At 35.0% G+C, this 22,651-nt stretch overlaps 1 protein-coding gene across 1 annotated transcript; it reads left to right on the top strand.

The window, feature by feature from the left end:
- Positions 1-3,626: 3,626 nt before the first annotated feature.
- Positions 3,627-11,847, top strand: LOC141427574 (uncharacterized). The gene is made up of 7 exons (XM_074087152.1): positions 3,627-3,731; positions 4,662-4,888; positions 6,757-6,953; positions 8,186-8,434; positions 8,785-8,968; positions 9,960-10,132; positions 11,517-11,847. Exons 2-7 carry the CDS (start codon positions 4,663-4,665, stop codon positions 11,673-11,675), a joined length of 1,188 nt encoding a protein of 395 aa, XP_073943253.1. The 5' UTR covers positions 3,627-3,731; position 4,662; the 3' UTR covers positions 11,676-11,847.
- The last annotated feature ends 10,804 nt before the right edge of the window (positions 11,848-22,651 follow it).

Below are 22,651 nucleotides of genomic sequence, written 5' to 3'. Positions count from 1 at the left end.
TTTCAAATCTTTATAACTCTGTTGTTAAAAATAGTTTTTCTGTTCTATCCATGCATTGTCAAGCTATGATTTATAAAATAAACAAAAAATAGTCAAATACCGTATTATGAAAAATCGTTCCTCTAACACACACACACACACACACACACACACACACACACACACACACACACACACACACACACACACACACACACACACACACACACACACACACACACACACACACAGACACACGTGAAGTATGTTTCCAAATTTTGAGTCCCGTTGTTTAGCCACAAATTGTGTACAGTATAAGTCATTCACGGTATTGTTATTGTAGGCATACTTAGATCACTTTGTTTGACTAATAATGCACTAAAAAAATACTCAAAATTCTAAACATAATAATAATATCAAAAACTAAATTACTTTATTGCACTATATCATAAATTTAATCCGTTAAGGCACTTGTACCTGCACACATTCGTGATGACATTCACTAAATTATCGGTTCTACAAGTAAAATTCGAAGAAATCACGCAGAAATTTGAGTCACATACTTGTATGGATCAATTTACGTCATTTAGGTCTTATCTAATCGATATGAAACAAAGTATCAACGTAATTTCTAAGTACTTGGTTGCTACGTTGGAACTTTTGACAAATATTTAAATTTGTGAACGTAAAAGTTTGTTAAGGTACATATATGGTGAACCAAAGTTCGAAGATAATGTAAGGGAAAGTCCTTATAAAGTCACTATAAGAGCAATGGAGAGCGCTATGTTCGGAGTTTCCCCGCCCGATCGAATCGGATTTAGTTTTCGTAAACTTAATACAAGTTTTTTGCTGATTGTGTGTGTTTATGCTAAAATGGCTAAACAGATTTGAATTAAATTATATGTAGATAGCTGGACGTATGGAATAACATTGGCTACTTTTTTTTTAAATCCTAAAATATCAGCCACTAGGACTACCTAGTAAGTAGGGACATGAATTTTTTTGCGGTTATTTTATATGAAATCTTAGTATATTCCACAATGAAATTTGTTGGAATACCCATGGGGATTAAGTAAAATCCTGGGATTTCAATTCAACTGCTTAAGGGGCTGTTTCACCGCCCATTGATTAATTTTATTTGACGAATAAATGTGATGCCGTCTCCGTCTATTCGAACAAAACAAACAGAGGTGGCATAACAATACAATAACTCTTTATTACACACCATCACAGTAAGCATTACAGAAAACACAGGTATATATATGTATACATAAAGATTTTAAGGTAAGTAATAGGCGGCCTGATCGCTTCAGAGCGATCTCTTCCAGGCAACCCCACATTTATCTGTCAAATAAATTTAATCAATGGGTGAAACAGAGGGTAACTTTAACGAGTTATGCGTGCGAATCCGCGGGCAAACACTAGTACATTATAATATTGTCCAAGGTGTTCGAAGAGCTGTTACAATTGGGATGCACCAAAAAAAATAACCTATAGTTTTTTTTTTTGGAAAGAATAGGATATTATAAGGTACCATTTTCATCGATTTTGAATTTGGATGAGTATTTAATTTTTTATATTTTTTTACGAAATACGCTGGATGACGTCACAGTTAGACAGCCACGTTCCATTGCCTAGAAAAATTAAGGTCGTACCGTCGTGCATAACATAATCTGTGGCATTACAATGTGACAATTACGAGTACAAGCACGGCATTTCTCTTCTTTTAGCTTCGATTATTCCTATGTTTGTTTAATGATGTGATAGTAAATACATATTTTTATTAAAATCTGATATTTAAATTATTTTATATTTACTTTTAACGTAGTATTTTAATAATTTAATTTGTAAAAATACATTGGAAATACTCGTATACATTTCGGACTTTACGATAAATGACAACTGTTTAAAGGCTTTAACACATATCATAATGTGATTAAAGTTCTGTCTTTGTCACTCTTTGCTATTTTAAGCAGGACAGCAACATTTCAAACTGTCAATTTGCTTTAGAGTGTAGACCTGCTTTATAACTGCCTTTGTGACGGGACACTGCAGGGGTCAAATGTAGGTCATTACTTAAATTTTGTTTATTTAATTCAGTTTATCACATTTTTGGAATCTGATTTCTGAAAACGCTTCACAAAGCCTATTTTCTCCAAACGGTTTTCGATTTATTATACGTTGTCAAAAATTGGGACATCCCAATTTGAAACGAACTGAGCTTCAAAAACCAAGTTGTCAATGTGGGGACGAAGACCGCCAAACTCAAATGGGACTGGGCAGAACATGTCTGCCGGATGCATCCAGATCGCTGGGCCAAAAACACCACTTATTGGGTTCTATGCGATGGGCACAATTACAATACAATACAAATATTCTTTATTGCACACCATAAATCAATACAAAAAACTTATAATACCTCACCTCACCTTTCTTCTTTCTTTCTTTCTTTCTTTCAACGGGAAAAAGTTCATGTCGTCCGCCGCCATACAATTTTCAATTCATGTCTCGCCCCGCCTCGTCTCGCCTCGCGGGTGGAAAATCAAGGTGGTCACCTTAACGTGGGTTAAAGCTAGTAAAGTAGGTTTACAAACCAGCCAAGGTAAAGTTTTTGACCAAGATGTAATGTTTGTGAGTAAAAGGATTTATCGGGTGGATTTCATCTCGATGAGATTTGAGAACTGACAGTTTTAGCACAAGAAATGTTTAATAAAAGAAAGAAAGAAAAAAAATGACTTGCAAAAATTCGGCACAAAAAGAAAAATACGTTGGAAATTAAAACATGAACCTTACATAATGTTAAATCTTATACAGTAAAAATTTATAAAAAAAAATTGTCCCGAAAGAAGCAAAAAGGACTACTCAAGATGGGATGACCTTAATTTATTGTGCATTAAAAACAATGTCTCATCCCATCCTACATACGTGCCACTGCTGGGCACAGGCCTCCTCTCGGAATGAGAGGGCTTTGGCCGTAGTTCCCACGCGGGCCTAGTGCGGATTGGGAACTTCACACACACCATTGAATTGCTTCGCAGGTTTGTGCAGGTTTCCTCTCGATGTTTTCTTTCACCATAAAGTCGTGGTTAAGGACCCCGGACCTAAAGTATGGAAAATGTGGTTTCAGTTAAATATCCAGAGATTTTGATATGTTATAGATTTCAAAGTCCTGATCAAAAGTCTCTAAGGGTGCTTCCTTTCCGAATCCTTTTCAGAGTTTAGTTTAGTTTTATACGAGTAGACACTTTTGTGCAGGACTTTGAAATCTATATCATATCAAAATCTCAGGATATTTACCTCACCACCGTTCGGAATGTAAATGTGCGAAATGTAATTTCGCACATGAATTCCGAAAAACTCAGAGGTGCGAGCCGGGGTTGGAACCCACGATCCTCTGCTTGAGAGGCCATAGGTCAAACCACTCGGCCACAACGGCTTCACACAAAACTTCGGCTTCTTCACAATAACAATATAAATAATTATAAATCAAGTGGTACGATTGTGCTTAACGCTGATTACCTGTGACTTCTTTATTTTTTATTTGGTCCACTTTTCGCTTTTATATCTATCATTTCTTTGTTTACGTGACGTCTTTGATTATAATACCTAATCACCATTTTTTTCCCTTCGTATTAGGTATTATCAGCATAATCATTGACAAATTACAAATCAGATCGGGCCCAACATCATTTATATTCTTTAATTTGTGAAAAGAAGACGTGTACATATTTCAAGTTCAAATAAAAAAACAGGTGAGTTTTTCGGTTTGAAAATGATAAAGGCTCATAAATCAGATTTTATGGTCCCAAGGCGGTAATCTTCAGCATAGTTCGTAAGCTATTGTTAAAGATTGATTTTTTTTAATTGTTGTAAAATAATCTCTTTTAGCACTTTTTCTATAGTAATTTGATAGTTAAAGGAATCATATTAAAAAAAGGACAAAACAGATGAAAATTTTATATAAAGAGTTAAAAATATCTGTCATTTGGTATTTTGTTAACGTTTAAATGCTTAAATCAATTATGTCTCATTTTACTGAAAACAAAAGTTTAATATTATCCGAGCCTAAATACTGCTCACTTTGGCTTACTTTATAAAGATATAGCCAAAATAAAGAGGAAAACAGCAATAATTTCTTTGTTATACTTACACTTATACATACGAGTATACTTATATTTTATATTACTTATACGTTTTTTCATAGCTACCAAAAGGAATCCCACTTATATTATAAATGCGAAAGTTTGTAAGTCAGTTTGTTTGTTTGTTACTTCATCACGTCTAAACCACTGAACCGATTTAGATGAAATTCGGTATACAAATAGCTTGAGTCCCGGGGAACTTAAGATAGTTTTTATCCCGGGAATCTGCATAGTTCCCGCGGGATAGCGATAATCGAATTCTACGCGGACGGAGTCACGGGTAACGGCTAGTCATCAATAAAGAAATATCATATTAAATCAATATGAAATTTGATAACTAAACTTGTTCTTTTATTTTACTTTTTTTGTCGTAGCTCTATTCAAGCCACAAATAAACGTTTCCTTTTAAAGTTATAAATAAATTCTTAATATTTTACTAGCCGTTACCCGCGACTTCGTCCGCCTCGAATTCGGTTTTCCCACATATATATAATACGTGGGATCATTAAAACTTGATGTTTTTAACTTTTTAATTTTCAGAATGACGATAGAAGTCCGACAAAGGGTCGGTGAGAAGGAGAAAAAACCCGAAGTTGAGCAAAATGCAACAGATAAAAAAACCACTTATTGGGATCCAATGCAAGATGGAGTGAAATGGATCGAGAAATATGCTGAGCCCATGGAAAAGTTCTTCCAAAGACTGCCTGAGTTCATTGGTACCTTTTGTGCCACCTTTGCAGTTTTTACTTTTGGTGCTACATTACGAGGTGAGATTTTTTTCTTAGTTTCAAGTATGCCAGGTACCTACTTAAATACTCTTACTTATGTTTAGATAGACACAGAAAAGTGGGTACTTATAAGTCTACCCTTTTGAAAGACTAGACTAGGTAAAATAAAATTACAAGGTTTTACTAAATTCGCTTGGGGATTTAAATAAAAATTGTGGTCTTCATTTATGCACAAAGAACACACATGAAAGATATTATGTCTCTACACTTAGTAGTTAGGGTTATAAGATTAAAATTCGAGCAAATAACGAAAAAAACGGTAGCTTATACGTTATTTCGAGATCAAGCTATTTACTCGTACAAAGGTATACAAATTTCATCCAAATCCATTTTAGCCATTTCAGTATGAAAAATTACAAACACACACACATACGCAGACATCACACACACATTTATCTATTTACTTGCAACATGACGGTAACACACGGTGGACATGCAAAACATTAGAATTTTTAATATCAGTTGCGTGACTTATGGCCTTTCGGACACCAGATAGACGGAGTTAGTGACAAGTAATCCTGAATACAATCGCGACACAAAGTGATTGATGGGTACTTATCGACTCAAGTAATTACATGTAATAGTCGATTTGGATAGAATATTATGCGATATCTTAAGTGGAAACGAAAAAATAATCGCAATCAATTTTGGTGATCGTTGTCCTTACAACGTGTTTCGAGTGCACATTTCTAGATATTGGCTCAATCTTTAATCTTCATAGTTTAAGAAAACCAAGAGCTCATTATGCCTTTGAGAGGATCGTGTCAAAACACAGAAAGTTTTAAATTATTAATGGACGAAATACATAATGATCATTTGACATAATATTATTTTTGGTGAAACTATTTTTAAAACGATATCTTTGCTCGTGTAGTCTACATAATTATTATTTGTTTAAGTAAGGTTAGGTTCATTGTATAACAATCCTGTTAAGACAATTATCTTTATTATACTCATATAATTTAATAAACCTACAGTCCCTTAAGCAAGATGTTCTGTACAAAATGAAAGTCTTTTATTCCGATGATTCAAAATGCCTTCATCAAGCTTACCGATTGTAAAAATACCTCGCACAGGATGTTGGGTTTTTAACGAACTTGGGCCGGCCGCACTGCCGTGTGTCTATATTGACAGTTGTTTATGAAAAATTTCTGGCAGCGCCAAAATGGCGAAACTCAAATGTCTTCAAATTAAATTAGTCACGGAGTGTAGTAAAGAAGTAGTAAGGTGGCATAAGATGGAACATCTATTATGGGTCAATAAACGAAAGTTGAGGTTTTTGACAAGGGGTCTTGTAAAAATCAACCCAAATTATAAAGCAGAAATCCGCCCAACTATCGCTGTTATATAACTGTACCGATGCCACATACGTAAGTCAATGACGTCAACGTGAGTTGTAGTACTTATATGGCGTTGGTGATAGTTCGGCCTGTCATATCTGTTGAGCTTTGGGGAAACGGCAGGCATGTAAGTTTTCGCATGAAAATGTACATGTATCACACAGATGTGGCAGTCTAGTATAGTAGTGGGGTTGTGGATTAGCAAGGTCGCCATTTTTAACCCCAGACGCAAAAAGAGGGGTGTGATAAGTTTGACCGCTATGTGTGTCTGTGTGTGTGTCTGTCTGTCTGTGTGTGTGGCACCGTAGCTCTTAAGCGGGTAGACTGATTTGAATGCGGTTTTTTTTAAAGCAGAATTTTTAGCGATGGTTCTTAGACATGTCGGGGGTTTTCCAACTTTTTTTGGTTAGGTTAGCAACTAGCCTGAAAAGGTTGGCACACCACCGGTTAGGCCGTCGGGTCAAATTTGTTTTCGATCGCTAACCGTATCAATTTATCTATTTCCAGGAGAATGGATTATTATCCTGGTAACAGCACTTAAACAAATCACAGGACAGACCAACTCAGACCGCAATGTGACAGCAGAAGAGATATTTTCACTGTTCACGGAACAAAATCTGAAGATGGAAAATTTCAGTTTTATCTTTATAGTGGCGCATATAGTGTCTTATGGAACCTACTTTTTAGCAGGAGGATTCTTGCATGTAAGTTAATTTAAAATTTGAATCGAGCAAATTATCTGTAAGAAAAATATGTTTATGGTTTTGCTGTTCGCTTTTTTTAGGCGTTTTTAATTGTTTTTGGTGGCAATATGACTTCTTCAATAAATAAATAAATAAATTCCTTCTTTCAAAAAAAAAACATGTGACATGCGGATCGAACCCAGATCTCCGTCATGCCATCATTATTATTAACTTTTTAACTACCATAATTATTTTCTTTTACTATTACAAATTATTGTAAAAACTTTAGTCTTAGAGCAAGCATTGTTCTAATTCATCTAATATTTTTACGTTTATAAACAGCACAGGTATAATAGAAGCTTTTTCTTGTACTAATTCTATCTTTGGGTAAAAAAAAGGATGTCTTAAATCTGACCTAGTTTTTGTTGTTTATTTCCCGATCTTATCCAAGACGCCAGAGTATGTTTACTTTCCTGTTACGGTAAACAATAAGTTATTCATATCCTTGTGTGAGCTAAGTTTGATTAGCAAAATTTTCAAGAAATTTACGGCGTAGTTGGTGCTCAGATCCAATTAAAATTTGATAATTCCATTAAGCAAGATTAAGGAATAATGTTTTCGTTAAGTTTAAGTAAAATTATTCAATTTAGTACAAATATTATTTATTTATCATAAAATAAAGGAATTGAACTCAGATAAAAAAAAAAAAGTTGTCACGTTTCATTTTGTGATTTGAAAATTTTAGTAAGCTATTTGTAACCAAAAAAGGGTACTTTTTTGGTATTAATGAACAATGACATTGAATTATCATAATAACAATTACATTACAATTCTTTGAAGTAAAAACTATCCTAAACATAAACTAACTATATACAATTTCACCTAAATATTGTCCCTCCGGAAGAGTGCCTATGTAAAGTGTACAGACAGGGAATGGTCAGAGACTTCCTGCCTGGCTTTAAATCCAAGGTTCGACTCTACTTGCATAACTGAACAACTTTTGCTATGCAACTTTTTAAAAATATGACCACTGTTAATTTCATATTTCCAGACACCGATAAAACAGCCATGTCTGATACACTGATTATCGAATACATTTTGAGGATCAATAAAATTATCTAAATTCAAGTTATTTCAAAATCTTACAAAACAAAAGTAGCTTAGTTATGCGAGTAGAATCGAACCTTGGATTAAATGCCCCATGGTCAGCTGAGGCAGCCAGTACTTACGTGAAACCATTTGTCTAATTACAGTGGTACTTCTACATGAACAGACGAGACTCAGCCAAAGAATGGAAGATCCAACCCGACAAGTGGCTGACACCAGAACTCGAACGCCACGAGATTATGTTGGGAACATTGTCACTTTTCTTCACTGGCTCTTTCTCTGCTATGTTGGCTACCTACATCTACAATGGCAATCCTTCTTGGGTCTACTATCAGTTCGACGAATACGGATGGCTGTGGTTCTTCTTGCAATTCCCTGCGTTGTTTATTTACATCGTAAGTCATTCTTCACTGGTCTTTTTAGTTGAATTGAAATTCTATGATTTGATAAATTCCCTTGAGGTTTCGAAAAAATTACAGCATAGTCGTCATTTACGTAGCTTGAAGAATACCTTTAAAAACTTCGTGTTTTTACATAGGGCGGTTAAACTTTTAGAATTTTATCCCGTGGTAATATCGGAATAAAAATTAATCTACATACCAAATTTCATTTAAATAAGTTTATCATCCTGAAATATTAATAAAATTAGTAGGATTAGTTGGATTGTTGGAGTCAACATTTTTTGTATTAATAAATTCACACTTAGACTCTCAATAATTTCAATTCTCATTTCTTTCTTCCTCAGGACTACGTCACTTATGTAATTCACCGTTTATATCACACGCGGTTTCTTTACAAGCACTTCCACAAGCTTCACCATAAATACAAGCAGCCTACTGCGTTCTCCGTTACTGCCATTCATCCTGTGGAGATCATGCACATCCAACTGATCTACTGCTTGCCGCTGTTTGTCGTCCCAACACATTGGAGTAAGTGAAAACGACGACGCAACTGTTAATTTAAATATCATCGTAATATTTGGTAAATGTTATACAATACAAAAATCCAAGCATGTTAGCAAAATAGTCGGAAAGATCGTTGGGCCAGAAACTTGCTCCACAATTATCATTTTTGGATGTATCGGAACATTGCCTTCGCTCTACGATTATTATTATCATTGAAAAGGTTATAACTTCTATCGGATTATTTTGTTACAGCTATGGATATTTTATTAATGTTAACTCAAGCCTTTGTTTTTTCCTTTACGAAAAATAAGCACTACTCGTTTTTAATTAAATGTTGTAAAATCTAATTTATACAATTTCTCCCCTCATCATACTTCACATCCCGTCTTCAAAAATACGACACAAAAAATATAGCACCGTTAAATCCCTGTTTGCATTATTTTAGTAAAATGGTTCCAGTAGCATAACATTGCGGTACTTGATCGATCACGTGTAACGCGTTAGGATTGTTGCAATGTTTCGCTACTGCAAATATTTAACTGGATTAATGTAATCAGGGTCATCATGTCAGCTGAAAGACGTCCACGGCTGGACATAGGCCTCCCCCAAGGCTCTCCACTCAGAGCGGTCCTGTGCTTTCCGCGTCCAACGCGATCCCGCGATCTTAACCAGGTCGTCGCTCCATCTTGTTGGAGGCCTACCGAGAGCTCGTCTCCCGGTCCACAGACGCCATTCGAGAACCTTCTGACCCCATCGGCCATCAGTCCTGCAAGCAATGTGCCTCGCCCACTACCATTTCAGTTTCGCAATTCTTCGCGCTATGTCGGTAACCTTAGTTCTACTGCGGATATCATCATTTCTGGTTCTATCCCGCAGAGAAACCCCGAGCATAGACCTCTCCATAGCGCTTTGAGTGACTTTGAGCTTCCTCATGAGGCCCATCGTTAGAGCTCACGTCTCAGATCCGTAAACAGGGTATTTGATTATAATAATATCACGAACGTTTTTATTACAGTCCCATTCTATGTGGTTATTATATACAACTACATTCACGGCATCATTGACCACTCTGGCATCAACTTCAAAGCGCAATGGTGGCAGCCGTGGCAGCCTGATGCAGACTTCCATGACAAACACCACGAGTTCTTCCACGTCAACTTTGGTTTCAACATGTTCCTTTGGGATAAGGTAATAAACATTTAGCTTGACCTCCTAATTTACAAAACGTTTGAGGTTTAAATGTGTTAATTTAACATCCATACCTGGCTTTATTTTATTAACCCCCGACGCAAAAAGAGGGGTGTTATGAGTTTGACCGCTATGTGTGTCTGTGTGTCTGTCTGTGACACCGTAGCTCTTAAACAGGTGAACCGATTTGAATGCGGTTTTTTATTTGTTTAAAGCAGGTTTTCTAGCGATGGTTCTTAGATACATACAACATTACTTATTACTGCATACATTTGCGGGCCAGATTTTTTGCCGCTCAGTTTATGGTTAGGCTGTTTAACATTTTTTTCTTATTCTTTATTTTAATTGTCTCGTCACATTGTCTCATTTGAGGGTAATTACAGATGAGAACGAAGATTTAGCTTACTGGACGTTTGATCATTTGTTTTTGGTCATCATGTAATGTTGTTTGATGTTCGAAATGTACGGCGTAGCCACGTAACTTAGTGAATCAATGACTACATTTTGGGAAATTCCTATAAATCAACTTTACAGGGGCGTTAAGTCAAATTATCGCAATTAGCTGCCGAAATGTAACATTCTGGATTATTTTTTAAAACACCCTATAATATATTTAATTGTACCTGTCTGCTAAAACCTGTACTAAGCCGTGGCCAGAATAAATGCAATGAAAATACTTCAGGGTTTAAAAATACCAAGGTCAATGTTCAAGGTTAATGAAATATTAGGTAATTTTTAATTAATCACGCCACAATTCTGTTCCGAGATCTTAAGAGGATAAAAAGATTTAAAAGTCATTGGACGATATTTAAGTTTTATCATGTCTGAAGGTCACAGTGATAAACATTTTTATTGTTGCTAATATTCAGTTTACTAGCCTTTTGTTGTCATTTTTTTTTCTAAAATGAACACGTCTGACCTGAACTGTCGTGAATTAAAAACCTATTATTATTGTCTATGAAATTCACAACTGTAATAGTTCTTAGTTTGTTTGAAATAATACAAAACTGTCTGTCGTATTACTAGCAATTTTATGTTTGCTAGCTTAAAAATGGAATTAGATCACTATGGTTTTATGTGGCCTTCTTTAGTGTATTGACCGCTTTTATCTTTTGTATCGCATTCCCAATAAATTTAGATCCAGGCAAAAGTAAAACATTTACTGTAAGCTGTAAAAACGTATATATTTAATAATATTACTAATCTTACTGTTGTGATTTTATTGTTCAGTATAGAATTTCGCATTGTTTTTATATTTATGGCTGATAATATTTTAGACGTAGAAAAACAAAAGGTAAACAAGGTCAATACCCGAAAGATAAGGAAACAATACATAACCTATCTTTATCAAAAGTTAATGATTTTATATCAATTTTTATTACAGTTGCACGGAACAATGAGAAAGCCTAATCTCGTCTACACGGAAGACACCTTCCATGGTGAAGCGCCATTAGAAGGAACTGATAAGGCAAAGAAGTTATTAGAAGCAGAAGCAACTAGAGAAACCTCTAGCCCATCCAAATCCAGTCTTAATGTATCTTAAATGTTAAGGCCCCCATTGACGATGCATCCATCAGCCAAATGGTGTGGCGTCCTTCTGGAATCTACCAGGCATATATGAAATTGAGCACTATTTTGAAAATCGAACGCATCCAGCTGGACGCATTCGGCACGTGATCTTAAAATAGAACTGGAGGAGCAAGATTCGAAGAATGTACATTTTTTTGCATGCCAGTATTAAGGTGTATAAATAGTGTGCCAGTCACCATAACAAAAAGTGTTACATCATACAATTATGCAAAACTTTTTTCCTAAACTAAACTATAATCAGCTATGTGAAACGAAGCTCGACCAGTTATGTGCCATAGAAAAAGCAGTGTTCCTACCCGCAATAACAGTGTTTGATGTTTCATCGACTTGAAAAAAATATTAAATAATGCTACTAATAATTTAAAAGGATACATAATAACCAACGTGCCAAACATCGAGTCAAATAAAACAAAATCATTGTTTTAACTCCTGAGCAAAATTCTAAGACATTTCAGGTACACATTGATTGATTGATTAAAATTTTATTTTGTCCATAACACAAACTTATACAGATACAAACAAGAGATACAATATCAAACTATACTAAACACATACAAAGCTTGTGTTTTACAGTTTCACTTGTATGCTTCTTGACTACAGTCACAATACTTGTATTGTGCTACAGTTCAGATTGAGAGAGAGATAGCTCTTATTTTGCTAGCTCAAAAGTAGCTTCAATAAGCAAAGTGTATGTATATATCTGAGTTTGATGCATTAAAGCATCGCATTTCATAGTGATAATCTTAAGCTTTAGTTTTAATATACCTATTTTATGTTTAAAAAGTATTATTTTTATGAATAAATTATATTACATTACTTACAAAGTCACTTTTATTTTCATCAAAATAATAAGTACGGAAGTACCTCTTTACAATTAATAGTTTACAACAATTACGAGTATGAGAAACATATAGGTAATCTTGGAATCTTATTCTTTCTTTTCTTTCTTGTATTGGATTAAATCTACTTATCCCGGTGTGCGGACGGAGCTGCCGACTCCTGTATTGGCTTGTTCAGTCACCAGAAAAAGTACCGCTGATACAATGCTTCAGTCATTTTCCTGATGCAAAGGCTTTCGATGATGAGAATCTTGGATTTAAAATCACAGTCACAGTCAGTCAGTCGTTTTTTTTTTTTTTTATTCGACTGGATGGCAAACGAGCAAGTGGGTCTCCTGATGGTAAGAGATCACCACCGCCCATAGACAACTGCAACACGTATTGCAGATGCGTTGCCAACCTAGAGGCCAAAGAAGGAATACCTCAAGTGCCAGTAATTTCACCGGCTAAATTGAATTGGCTCACTCTCGTTGCACACACGTTCACAAGGTTTTATTCTACAAGTGTTGACTTAAATCTTATACCAATTTTGTACGGCAGCTTGTCACAACAATGACTGCCTACGAATAATTTAAAATCAATACTGATGACAGCGCAGTGTCGGAAAGGAAAATCCAGTCCTTTAATAAACATAATACAAGTTTTTGTCGAGCGAATATTCAAGAATAGGGCAAGTTCTAAAAGAATCCTCCTTTTCACGTAGACCATTTATCACTCTCGTGAGGTGGAAAAAATTGCGCTGGTCTTAAGGGCCGGGCACAGAGCAGTTAAGGGCAGAAAAGGTACTATTATTGGGTCATACGTCAGCATTAAAATCAGCGGATCACTTTTTTATTCTGTCGCATTGACACATTGACAATCATGCATGGCGTTTAGTACGTGGCTGTAAAACGACAAAGTACGAAAGTGTATAGCTACTTTGGATGCTGACTGTACCACAGACTATAAAATTTATAGTACATCACTATTTAATAGTGATTGTGGCAACACTTAAAATTTGAAAAGCACATTTTTTAATCAGATCTCGCTATCACTTGTTTCTCAGTCAATAAAAAATTACACCATTATAGTTGAAACACCAATGCGCTATAAAATACAAATTATACAAAAAATAGTGTATAAATATATATGTATGAAAATTTGAATGTATATTATGTACCTATGTAGAGTAGTAGTTATTGAGATTCATGGCTTATAATATAAATAATTGGGTTTTATGATTATGTATACAAAATGATAAAGATAATTCCTGCATGTTTTAAGACGCGAACGAAGTGCTCCATCAAAAGTACAATAACGTGTGGCATGAGATAAAACATTGTTTCTGTGATAAAAGATTGATTTTAAGATTTGATTTTAAGACTGACTGATTTTAACTATGAAGTTTAAATATAGCGTTGTATGCGGAAAGCACAAGACCGGTCTGAGTGGAGAGCCTTGGGGGAGGCCTATGTCCAGCAGTGGACGTCTTTTGGCTGACATGATGATGAAATAGGTACTAAATAGTAGATTTTGAGTACATTTTTCGGCATAGTCTTTTTTATATTTGTTATGGTACATTCAGGTGCAAAGACACGGCCAAAGTTACTAAAATATGTACACCTACACGACTTTATGCACTTAACATTAAGGTCGTGTATACATATTTTTGTAACTTTGGATGTGTCGATATCATTGCACTTGACTGTACACGCCCATCCTAAGTTTCACATACTCGTAGTTCAGATTGCCGTTCAGAATCCCGGAATTTTCAATTTAAGTCAGATTTAATGGCTAAAGCGAGCGAAACAATGGTCAAAGGCTAATACAGTACCCGGCCATTAAGATTGCACAACGGTCTTTGGAAAGAGACTCGGCTAATTTCGGCTTCGTAGAGCGTTGTCACACACTACTTATTGTCAGTCGTTGTACAGGTGCAATAAATAGAGTAGGGAAGCATTCAGATGAAAATATACAATAAAGAGTTGTTGAAACCGCCCAAAACTATAAATTGTGCAATGGCATCTTAGGGAAAAAAACCGGCCAAGAGCGTGTCGGATACGCTCAAAATAGGGTTCCGTAGCCATAACGAAATAATTAAGTCATATTTTTCTATTTTATACGGAACCTTCCAAGTTTAGGTATATTCTATACCTTAGGCTGCTATTTACTCATAAACTACTAATAATTCTCAAGCAAACTTAGCCGTTATAGTTTTCCTTGAAAGTTTAATATACTTACTACCATCCTGAATTTTTTCAAATTTTTCCACCTACCGGTTTAGATTTTACAGGGGGGGGGGCGCTCGATTTTAATGAAAATTTGCACTTTAAAGTTGGATATTTCGCAAACAAATCACTGAAACAAAAAATCGTTTTTGAAAACCCGTAATGATTTTAAAAGACCTATCCTACGACACCCCACACGATACGGTCGGATGAGAAAAAAAAATCGCCCCCACTTTCGTCTATGGGATGTACCATATTTTTTTTTTTAATTTTTAGTTGTATCATTTTGTCGGCATAGCTTATTTATATATCCGTACAAAATTACAGCTTTCTAACATTGATAGTCCCTGAGCAAAGCCGCGGACGGACAGACAGACAGACAGACATGGCGAAACTATAAGGGTTCCGTTTTTGCCATTTTGACTCCCAAACCCTAAAAAGAGAGAACTATCCTTTTTCTAGTAGTTGCATCAGCTCTCTATATATCCGAAGTTAACATGCCATTAATTTGACGTAAACAAATTAAGTCCACAAAGGTGCAGTATTTATTTGATGTAAACGTCACTTAATAAATGACGGCCGTCAGTGTTCGGAAATCGTCGTCAACAGCCAATTGTCTTTTTCCGAAGACCGATGTGCAATCTTTATCACCAGGTACTTAAGAGCTCATTTAAACGTTACCATACAACAACGGCTTCTTCAACTTTGAAATGAATGGTGTTCCACTTCTGCGTCACATCACCCTGGACAAGTAAAATAACGTTAAAACGGGGAAGGCCACGTTTGATTTATTTTACTTACATTCGGGGGCCTTAATTAAACACGGCCAATGACTTCGTCTCTTTTACGCATTAAAATAATGGTAGCTTTCTATCATTATTATATTGAGTTATTATAGTCAAGATCATTAATAAATACAAAATCATGTTTTTAATAAAGTTTTTGGTTGATTTTTAGGCTAAGATAGAAACAATGATTAAAAGAATTTGCATTGATGGGCTTTATATTTGTGAATGAAATAACTAATCCCAAACTGATTTCTTCTTCATTGCTGAACTGTGAACCTCGAGTATAAAAATAAACTCTTAAAAAATTCTCAATCAAGCCATAATTGACATAGGTAGTAGTTGAAAATACAAACGCATTCAAATACACAGACACACACACATAGCGGTCAAGACCATCACTGGGAATCGAACCCAGGTCCTCGGTAATCCATACCGCGTGCTATACCGCTACACCACTGATGGTCAACGATACCGACACGAATTTCCCTATGCACCTCATATCTCAGCTTGTGTTTCTTACTTAGTCACTTAAGCAGCGACGCTAGCGACATCTATGCCGTAAGCCCTCAAACTTTTTTCGGCATTCCTTTGGAACTAACCGCTCACCCGGACAAGAGATATCGTTTCTAAGCAATCAAATTAAGATTGGTTTTTTGTGTACTTATTATTATGTGTGATTCAGTCTTGACCTGGAATTGAAATAAAAAATACAAAAAGATTCCAAAAAACCAATCTTAATAGGTAGTAGTGTCCGTACAAAAATAAATTAGAACCTTTTGAAAACTGTTTCTGGTAATCCAACTATTTCCTATTTACTTGTGTCATTTTTATGTTGATTAGTATCTTCTAGAAGTAGAAGCCGTGGTTGCCTAGTGGTTTGACCTATCGCCTCTCAAGCAGAGGGTCGTGGGTTCGAACCCCGTCTCGCACATCTGAGTTTTTCGAAATTCATGTGCGGAATTACATTTGAAATTTACCACGAGCTTTGTGGTGAAGGAAAACATCGTGAGGAAACCTGCACAAACCTGCGAAGCAATTCAATGTTGCGTGCGAAGTTCCCAATCCGCACTGGGCCCGCGTGGGAACTATGGCCCAAGCCCTCTTGATCTGAGAGGAGGCCTGTTCCCAGCAGTGGGACGTTTACAGGCTGGGATGATGATGATGATGATGAGTATCTTCTAAAGAATATTCGAATGAAAATTGGTCAAAACATGAAAGCAAAAGAACCTAAATAACCAAATATGTTTACCATCTTTAATGAAAAATAAAAACAAAATTTAATTTTTATCAACTTCACTTTAATAGTCGCTTCTAAATTATCGCTCTCTACCATTACTGAACAAAATTATGAAAGCGAAGTATTTCTGCTTAAAAATAATTTGCTTCCATTTCCTTTTAAATTATTTCCTTTCCTTTATTGGGGTAAGTGGACATTTGAAACCCATTATAATTGACTTATATTGGACACTTAAGCCTTTTACCTAAACGGAAAGTCGGTAAAGGTTAGCATCATTATCATTATTAAAACGAAATGAATATTAATGAAGGCCTATTTGGTTTAGGAATGAGGGTTTTACTATCTTTAATTGGGATGTCTAAAAGTATCAGTATCTAATGTAAGTTTTTTATTGTAGCCATCACTTTAACGTATTTTCGTTTAAAGGGGAAAAAACATTACTTGAACTATTTCAGGTAGGTACAGTCAACGTCATAAATAAGTGATCATTTCTGTACCTTGTCTCTTTCAGTCTTTACACATTCGTATGGCTTTTCAAACATGACGTTAAGATGACAAGGCACAAAAGTGATCACTTATTTATGACGTTGACTGTACTTATACCTATAAAATGTAACGTTACTGACTGAATGACTAAATACGCACAGCCTTAAACACTGAAGCTAAGAAACATGAAATTTGAGTACGCATAAATTTTCCTCTAGTGCGCTAGGAAATAAATAAATAACGTTTTTGTAACAAAAATTCTTTAATACCAGCTTTTTCTGATTGTGCTTTTTGTTGCCTTCACTTTGTCATCTATACGGAGTGTGGCCTGTGATATGAGCAAATAATTAAATCATAGATCATAATCCTCAAACTGAACAACATTAGTTCAGCGACTCTTAAAAATAATTAGTTTTTTAATTTTTATTACACTTAAGTTTATTCGAGGAAGCAATGTGAAGCAAAATTCCTGATGCTTGTAGCGTGACAGGCGACGTCAGTCGGGTTCTAGGATGGCGTACATTGATAGCAGTATTTAATTTGCATGAAAACAGGAAAATTCAGCCTCCATTATTTTAAAACACGCTGAACTAATGTTGTTCAGTTTGACGAGGACGATCTCGATCTATATTTTAAATTTTTCTCTTATTTACAGGCCACACCCGGTATACTACGACTACGTAGTTACGTGCATGTTTACCAATTATTTTAGATTTTACGAAATTCTCACGGAAACTAGCCTGTTTTATCCTTGTTCGAGTGCAAAGCCGAGGAATTAAGCTAATTTTCCTGCATCAATCTAAACATTCGTGATTCTTATGCATCTCTTTTCTTTTGTTACATCTTGTATCTCCCATCCTTTAATCTACCTTAAATATACTAGTGTAAACTAACATTTACCTACTTAAAAACGGCCTTTAACTTAAATTACTTTAAGATTTGATATTTTATTTTATATTAAAACAAGCATTTAAAAATACTCACTTCTCTAAAAATAAAAGTGAACAAAGCGTTGAAACGTTTTAACTTTAAAATTGTTTCGATTTGTTTCATAGAGAGGTCTTTTCAGAGGACTGCGCCTCAAGTATGAAGAGAAAGCGATGATATCACATAATTAATTTCACTTAATTTTGATAAGAAATATTCTTATTCATATTGTTATTACGTGACTTGTCATTTATTTTTCACATTGGCATAGTTTTAAATGTAGAAAAAAATTGCAAAAGGCCTTGAGTTCTTCACCTGTTATGTTTAATCCTTATTATATTAAATAAAGTACCTGGGCGACCCAGTTTTTTGGGCTAAAACTCGATAATAATCGTTTCCCCAGAGATAAGGACAAGCTAGATCGATTTGTCATCCCCGAAAACCCCAAATACCAAATTTCATCGAAATCGTTGGAGGATACAAGAATTGCTCGTTTAAAGGTATTAGATAAATAAAATAAAAAATATTTCATCATCGACACGATTTACTTTTAACCTTACTATAAAATTAAAATTAATATTCATAATGTCACATATTTGATTTGAATTGTTTCTTAGTTACAGTTGTTGATGACTTGGACTGTCATTCTAAATATATATTTATCCTAATAAGGAGATGTACATTTTATTAATTTAATTACTTAAGAAATTGGCGACGATGTCGTTTGATTTGAAGAAAGGAAAACGTGCGCGTGCTACCCTACGCGGTGTACTAACTAAAACGAACAACGCATTTCAAGATGAACAAAATTACATACTTACGAAGAACTAGTAACCCGACTTATTACACTACAAAATACTTACGATGGCTTACAAAATATACAATGTCAAATAGAAGAGGAGACGATCTACAAAACAAACAGCATGAATAAAACATGCAAAGGTCACATGTTAATAATAGCCAATTTAACAACTAAATAACGTTAGAAACAACATGAAATTATTTAAACGTTTGCAATCTGCGACTTTCGCGAATCACCGAACGATAGCGACTAGAAGCAAAAAAAAACATGGGTACTTATTCCAGTTGACAGTAATAAGTAACCAACACTTACTATACTTACAGCTTTAATCAAACTCTTGATAATTTATACATTACACACTATATGAAGCCAGGGGTCGCTTGTAGATTGAAATTACTTCTATAAACAAAACATCCGTCCATGATCTGACTCCAGTTGATCCTATAACTTCACAAAGCGGTAGCTATAATCTTCAATATCCCCCGACTCCTAACTTAGCCCCTCAGTGCAGGCGTCGAAAAGCCTCCTGCATAATGCATTGTATGACTGCAACGACCTTTGAGCCGGGATTATACGGCAGGGCAGGGCTATTTCGACAATTTTCCGCCATCCGCAGATTTGCGCAGCCTTTTGCGATCTTTTACCGAAATGGTTTACGGTAGTTGGTTTTGTTTTGATCAACTATTTTTACGTGCAAGGGGTCAGTGTGGTGTTTCGTTAAATTTTTGTCATAAGTTTTTGCCTGGATTTAAGATTAAATTCAAAAAGTTTCTGTATCTAGTCGATGTAAATTTATAGATTCCTCAAATTAGACTTAAAATTATAGGTAAAAGTTGCTACTTATATAGGTTTAATTAGAAAAATAACTGAAAATTAAAAATAAAATACCTAATTAGTTAATTCAGGTTATAGGCTATGCGTGGGCCAAATTTTGTCCAAATTTATTGAAACATTTTTGCCTGTTAAAGTGAGAAACATCCAAACTTTTGCATTGATCAAAATCCAGAATTACAAGAATGATCATTTCACCCTTGAGATCTTGCTAATTCCCTAATTCGCGCCGTGATTGTTCATCTCATAGACGCAGCCTTTTTTAAAACCAACTAATTAATCTCAGTTTAATTTATTTTTCTTCAAATATATACATATTTACAACGAATATGTTTTTAAAAAGTTGTTAAGATAATGCCACTATAGCAGCAACAAGACTTCGAAGCGAAAAATGCAAAAGAATCTGCTTGACTGTTTGAAGAAACAAAGACTTGCATTTTATCGAGACAACTTGCAGCGGAACAAAGGAAATTGTTAAAGTTTAATTAATTTACTTTACTACCACAAACCGTTAACCGTTAACCGTTGGGGGAGAAAAGTCCTCGAGTGGCGACCACGAACCGGAAGACGAAGCGTTGGCAGGCCTCCCACCAGGTGGACTGCCGACATCGTGAGAGTGGCGGGAAACCGGTGGATGCAAGTGGCGAGTTGTCGTTTATTGTGGCGTTCTAAGGGGGAGCCTTCGTCCAGTCCAGCAGTGCGTCGTCCGGCGGCTGATGATGATGATGATGACTACCACAAAAAAGTGATATTCTCAAAAATATGTTAATCCATCATAGTTAAGCTTACACCAAATGATCTGCAATAATAATGATAATAATATTTGTATTAATAATGCGAATGTTTGTTCTCGGGTCTTGGATGTTCAATATGTATTTAAGTATGTATTTATTTATATAAGCATCCGTTGCCTAGTATCCATAGTAAAAGCTTTACTTAGTTTGGGACTAGGTCAATTAGGGTGAAGTGTCCCATGATATTTTTTTTTCACCCAAGGAGTCCTTCACGATTTATACAAGTATTTTGGGATATGGCCTGAAGTGACTCATTTTTGAAAGAAAGCTTGTAGATTGCTGCTAAATTTGCAACATTGTTGATACAATGCTGAGGTATGGAACCATAGGGCTTATATTCAGCTGCAGCCAACAGTTAAGTTTAGACTAGGTACGATACTTTACACGGTACACTCAATACTCGAATTAACTAAATAATAATATGTTGGTTGTAATGGACGTGACACACTTCGTGTACATATTAAGTGTAGCGTTAAAATGACGCAGTCTGTTTGAGCCTTAAGCTTTTGTAATTTTTTTGTTTACTGTATTTCCGATATTGTCCAACCAACAATACAATACAATACAATGACCATTTGCTGTACACGAGAAATAGTAAGCGACACAGAAAACACGTACATAAAAAGAAAACTACGAGGTAAACAATAGGCGGCCTAATTGCTTAAGAGCGATATCTTCCAGGCAACCTTTTTTACAAACCTTTTTTTTTACTTTACGGTGCCAAATTTAACTTAATTCGATTACTTTTACTGGGCGAAATTCGACGTGCAAAATTTGAGCTATTTATACATATAAACAAACATCGCATCTAAAATAAAAGCTTGTATGTAAATGTGAATATCAAATTTTGAATAAAACTTAATTTTATTAACTAAATAAGTAAGTAAACTCGTTCTCATTTCCTGCCATTGATTACGTCGGCCGAATTTAATAACAATTTGATTGTGTTTTAATAAACCTGCTAATTATAATTGATTCTGTTAGCAAATAATAATTGAAACTGGCACATTGATCAATAAGTTGAAGTTAATTACAATCTTGCCAAAAACGTTTCATGTGAAATCGGCGGCCAAGACTCACAAGCTCACAATGCTTTTGATGTAAAAAAGTTATCAATTTCCATGAAAAGCCGAGCCCCTAAGACCCAAGTTTGCTAACCCTTTAATTTAATTTTGAAAGAAAGAAAGAAAGACAGAAATATTTTATTCGGACCTCGCACATTACATAAAAAGTTTAATTGAAATACATTAAAAATTAAAAAGTAAAAAAAATATTAAAAAAATAGTAAAATTTTCTGTTCATGGTATTATAAATCCTAATGTCTGTTATCTAATTTCATCTTTCTAGGATATCGGGCAATACCGTAGAGGTTTTAATGAGTGAGTGAGTGGCCAAATCGTCGTATTTTAGTTGCCTATAAAATCTAAAGTGTAAAAGGTAGATAAATGAAACTTAGCGCATTTCATAAGTGCCTTAACTACACTTTATTCTAGAAATTTGGGCTTTCTGGAGCTGTCTGGGATGAAGCTATGAAGGTTTAGGTTCGAGAAAAGTTACAGCATAATTTCTTCGTCTTAGTTAGCGGATTCACTACCGTGCCCTCAGATTGACATCAAACCCTGTGCAGCTTTTCTCCGAAATTCAATGAATTCTATTCTACACGGAAGTTGGAAATTGACAACTTCCACAAAGGTTACATTGTAAAGCTTGTGTTACCTTTGGCTTCAAAATTTTGAACATCATTTAGTATCAAACGTTTTACCATAAAATAGTTCAAGATATTAGTCGCAATTTAATCAAAAATACGAACATTAGTAACATACCTACGAGTGTATGTATATAACGGGTGTGGCCTGTAATACGAGCAAAAAATTAAAACATAGATCGTCCTCGTCAATCTGAACAACATTACTTCAGCGACTTTTAAAAGTAATAGAGTCTTTGATTTTTCATTTTTTTCATACAAATTAAATAACTGCTATCAATGTACGCCATCCTAGAACACAACTGACGTCGTC

The sequence above is a fragment of the Choristoneura fumiferana genome, chromosome 4, assembly GCF_025370935.1.
Source record: "Choristoneura fumiferana chromosome 4, NRCan_CFum_1, whole genome shotgun sequence".
Classification (NCBI taxonomy): domain Eukaryota; kingdom Metazoa; phylum Arthropoda; class Insecta; order Lepidoptera; family Tortricidae; genus Choristoneura; species Choristoneura fumiferana.
The sequence above is the reverse complement of the archived record's forward strand: the minus strand, read 5'-3'. Positions and strand labels throughout refer to the sequence as shown.

Excerpts from the sequence above, each read along its gene's own strand:
- LOC141427574 (XM_074087152.1), top strand. The coding sequence starts at position 4,663 with ATGACGATAGAAGTCCGACAAAGGGTCGGTGAGAAGGAGAAAAAACCC. Across the intron at positions 4,889-6,756 it reads TTTTGGTGCTACATTACGAG|GAGAATGGATTATTATCCTG; the intron begins GTGAGATTTTTT and ends ATCTATTTCCAG. Across the intron at positions 8,969-9,959 it reads TGTCGTCCCAACACATTGGA|TCCCATTCTATGTGGTTATT; the intron begins GTAAGTGAAAAC and ends TTTTTATTACAG.